The sequence below is a fragment of the Limulus polyphemus genome, unplaced genomic scaffold (genome assembly GCF_000517525.1).
Source record: "Limulus polyphemus unplaced genomic scaffold, Limulus_polyphemus-2.1.2 Scaffold24, whole genome shotgun sequence".
Classification (NCBI taxonomy): Eukaryota; Metazoa; Arthropoda; class Merostomata; order Xiphosura; family Limulidae; genus Limulus; species Limulus polyphemus.
Genome location: NW_013665634.1, coordinates 1,051,756 through 1,055,305, shown reverse-complemented (window position 1 = coordinate 1,055,305; position 3,550 = coordinate 1,051,756). Strand labels below are relative to the sequence as shown.

At 35.4% G+C, this 3,550-nt stretch overlaps 1 protein-coding gene across 1 annotated transcript in view; it reads left to right on the top strand.

Annotated features, from left to right (window-relative positions):
- LOC106458757 (leucine-rich repeat-containing G-protein coupled receptor 5-like) overlaps positions 1–3,550 on the top strand; it is a 35,450-nt gene that overhangs the window by 5,242 nt on the left and 26,658 nt on the right. Inside the window, exon 3 of the mRNA XM_022385424.1 lies at positions 963–1,034. Coding sequence (XP_022241132.1) covers positions 963–1,034 — 72 coding nt within the window. The remainder of the gene's footprint in view (positions 1–962; positions 1,035–3,550) is intronic.

The window sequence follows — 3,550 nt, the reverse complement described above, 5'->3', positions numbered from 1 at the left end:
TGCTAACTTAGGGACGGCTAGCGCAGATAGCCCTCGCGTAGCCTTGCGCAAAAATTCCAAAACAAACATTTACTCTTATAGGGCCTGGTTGTTAGGATGTTCGGCTAATGTGCGTGTTGCGGGTTTGAATCCCGTCACCAAACATATTCGCCCTTTCAGTCACGATATGAATGTTAATCACACTTTTCGTTGGTAAAAGAATAGCCCAAAAGTTGGCGGTGGGTGGTGTTGATTAGCTGCCTTTCTTCTAGTCTGTCACTTCTAGATTAAAAACGACTATCACAGATAGCTCTCGTGTAGCTTTTCGCGAAATTCAACAAAACATAACAACAAAAAAAACAAATAAAATCACTCTTATGTATCATTGAGCCTTTTCATCCATGTGGTACATATCGTGTTGAAACGCTGCTGGTAGTTGAAGCTTTGAATTGTTAACCTTTATATCAAAAATATGTTTTCTGGCTGACTTGAGTTTTTCACAACGTTGGTTAATTCCATATTTCTCATATCATGTATTTCATATGTTCGCAAATATATTATATTGCATTTGCACTTATCGCATTTAATTAACGAAATCGTCTTTATTTATTTGACCAATGTTTGCCTTTCATGAATGCACTAATCATTCAGTTTTGTAGGAATATTTATAACATAAAATGAGAACCAATTATTTTGGCACCTGTTACAGAAAACCATTGTGAGTTCAATACCTTTCAATATGTCTTTAATAATATACTACATTTTACCTAGAAACTAACTGGCTTGTTTAAGGTCTAAGCCTTAGAATTCTTGCGACTACGCTGAAAGATTCTCATAAACGTGAATAATGTTTATCAAATTCATTTGCAACATCATCCAATTAAATTATTTAATGTAGTTCGTTTTTTTGCGATGTTAAGTAATGATACATTATCTGTTTACGAAGCATTACTTATATTTTTTCTGTATAATTTGATATACAGGTCTCTGCAAGACAACAAACTACAGAAAGTGCCGATTGAAGCTTTGCGTGAAGTTCCGAGTTTAGAAACTCTGTACGTAGAACTAAAGTAATGATATTGTACATAATAAGGTGTAAAATATGTGGAAATGTTGCACATAAATTGTGGAAAGTGTTACCAAACATAAAAGTTGGCCAGATTTTCAGCTTCTTTGGATCTTCGAAATATCTACTTTAGAAACAATGAATGAGTGTGGAGGAGAAAACAAAAAGGACCACGGATAACACATGATTATATTGTTTGTGATTTTTTTTATACCAAATACAGTTATCCACTCTGTAAAGTGCTATTTCAATACAAACAAAACCCACTACCGAGATTCATAATCAAACGTATAATTCAAAATTTTTAATTTGAGAATATATTTTTTTAATTTTTCGAAAAAAATACTCCAAATATGTCTCATGCTATGATGTTTTCTACCTGCAGTTTATTAAATACGATAATTTTTTTTAACATTACATTGTTTTATTGACATAGCTCATAAATCGTTTCTCATTTTTCACAAAAAATTTGCCCCCTCCCGGTGACTCGGCGGCAATTCTGGATGCTTATAACGCTAAAATTCGAGTTTTCATACCCATTATGTAGCTTTGCGCCTAACAACAAACTCAAAGAAGTCATCTTTTACCGGATTTTGAACACATTTAATTAACTATGTGGTAATTTCAACAGTATTCAAAACTATTACGTATATACCTTAATTTATTTACTCATATTTTTCTAAGTTTATTTGTTTTTTTGTTTTTTCAAGTACAAACTTTTAGCTCATATTTCCGCCATTTCATGACCGATTTGAGATCCACACGAATGGTGTGTTTGACCACGCCTAAGCTCTCAGATTAATTTACTCTAATCCTGCCTAAAAGAATTTCAGTTTGAGAGCAGGCTGGTAAAGGTCCTGATGAATAATAAAATCGAATACGCGCGCCCCACGCTTCGTATTGTTGGCGCAAAAACTATAGCTAATAAAAAGAAAAAAAAAGCCGCGGCTATTGAGGAGTCCCTCTTGTTAAATTAATAATAAACACAGTTAGTATGGCCTGTACTATTGGTTTTACTGTTTAACAGTTTTTTTAAATATAGTACAACAGTATTAATCCATTAATTTAGTTATTAAATTTGTTTTTATTAATAGCTTTAATTATCATATTTACCATTGCTGTTGCTTCTTTGTTTAAAAATTATTATTATTATCGCGATCTTCATCATTTTTAAAGTTTTAACTTTATTGCTTCTGGCTGCGTGCTCTTTATATTGACCACATTGTACAAAGGACAGGTGTGGTCTTAAAAGTCGGATTAGTTGGGCATAGTATTTGTATTTATGGTAATGACTAGCTGCCTTCCCTCTATTCTTACACTACTAAATTAGGGACGGCTAGCGCATATAGCCCTCGTGTAGCTTTGCGCAAAATTCAAAACAGACAAACAAACAAAGAAACTAGGGATGTCTGCCACCATCCCTAATTTTGAACTACTAATCAGTGAGAAGGCAGCAGCACCCATAATCCACGCTAAGGGATTGATAGTCACCCTTATAACGCATCAACCTTAAAGTTCAGAGAATATTTTTTGGTACTACACGCATTCGAACCCGGCTTTCCAGCTCCGAAATCCAGAGCTATACCACATGGCCAACCTGCGCCCGGTTGTGTAAAAACACAACTTACAGTATGTTTACTAATATCTTTTTCATTTTTTCGCACTTGTTGGTTTTAAACACAAAGGCTACACACTAGACTATTTTCGTTGTGATTACCCTGCGGAATCGAACCCCGAACTTTTAGCATTATAAGACCTTAAGCTTACTACTGAGCCAATCGAAGACTCTTTTTGTAACATGCCTCCCAGTAGCCCAGCGTTATGTCTGCGGACTTACAACGCTAGGATCCGGGTTAAGATACTCATGGTGGGCATAGCACAGGTAGCCCATTGTGTAGCTTTGTGCTTAATTACAAACAATCACAATAACAATTTTGTTACATTTTCATTGGTTGCTTGTAATTGGATTATTAATATGTTTACTATTTATCACATAATTTTGTTATTCATTTTATTTTTCTCTGTAAACGCTTAGCAAATTTTTACTGCACTATCTATAGCGTTCTGCTAAGCGACACTTTAGATAAAAAGCAACATGAGTCGCAGTCATCCGCCCCCGTGTGAGACAACGGTAAATTTACGGACATACGACTCTAAAATCAGGGGTTCGATTCTCCGTGGTGAACAGAGAGCAGATAATCAAATGTGGCTTTAAAAATAATCACGATCATTTATTTCAGATATTAGGCCAATCTTAAGCTACACTGTCAGAGCCGTTTAATGGACTTTCGCTAGTCAGTAGACGTTGTTAGAGAGGATCACATCAATATATATATTGTGTCAAACCGGTGTCACGTGTTTCAGAAGACAAGGAAATAATTGATTTGTTATGTTATGATTTCGAAAATCTACACGAGGGCTATCTGCGCTAGCCGTCCCTAGCATAGCAGTTTAAGAATAGAGTGAAGGCAGCTAGTCATCACCACCCGCCGCCAACTCTTGGGG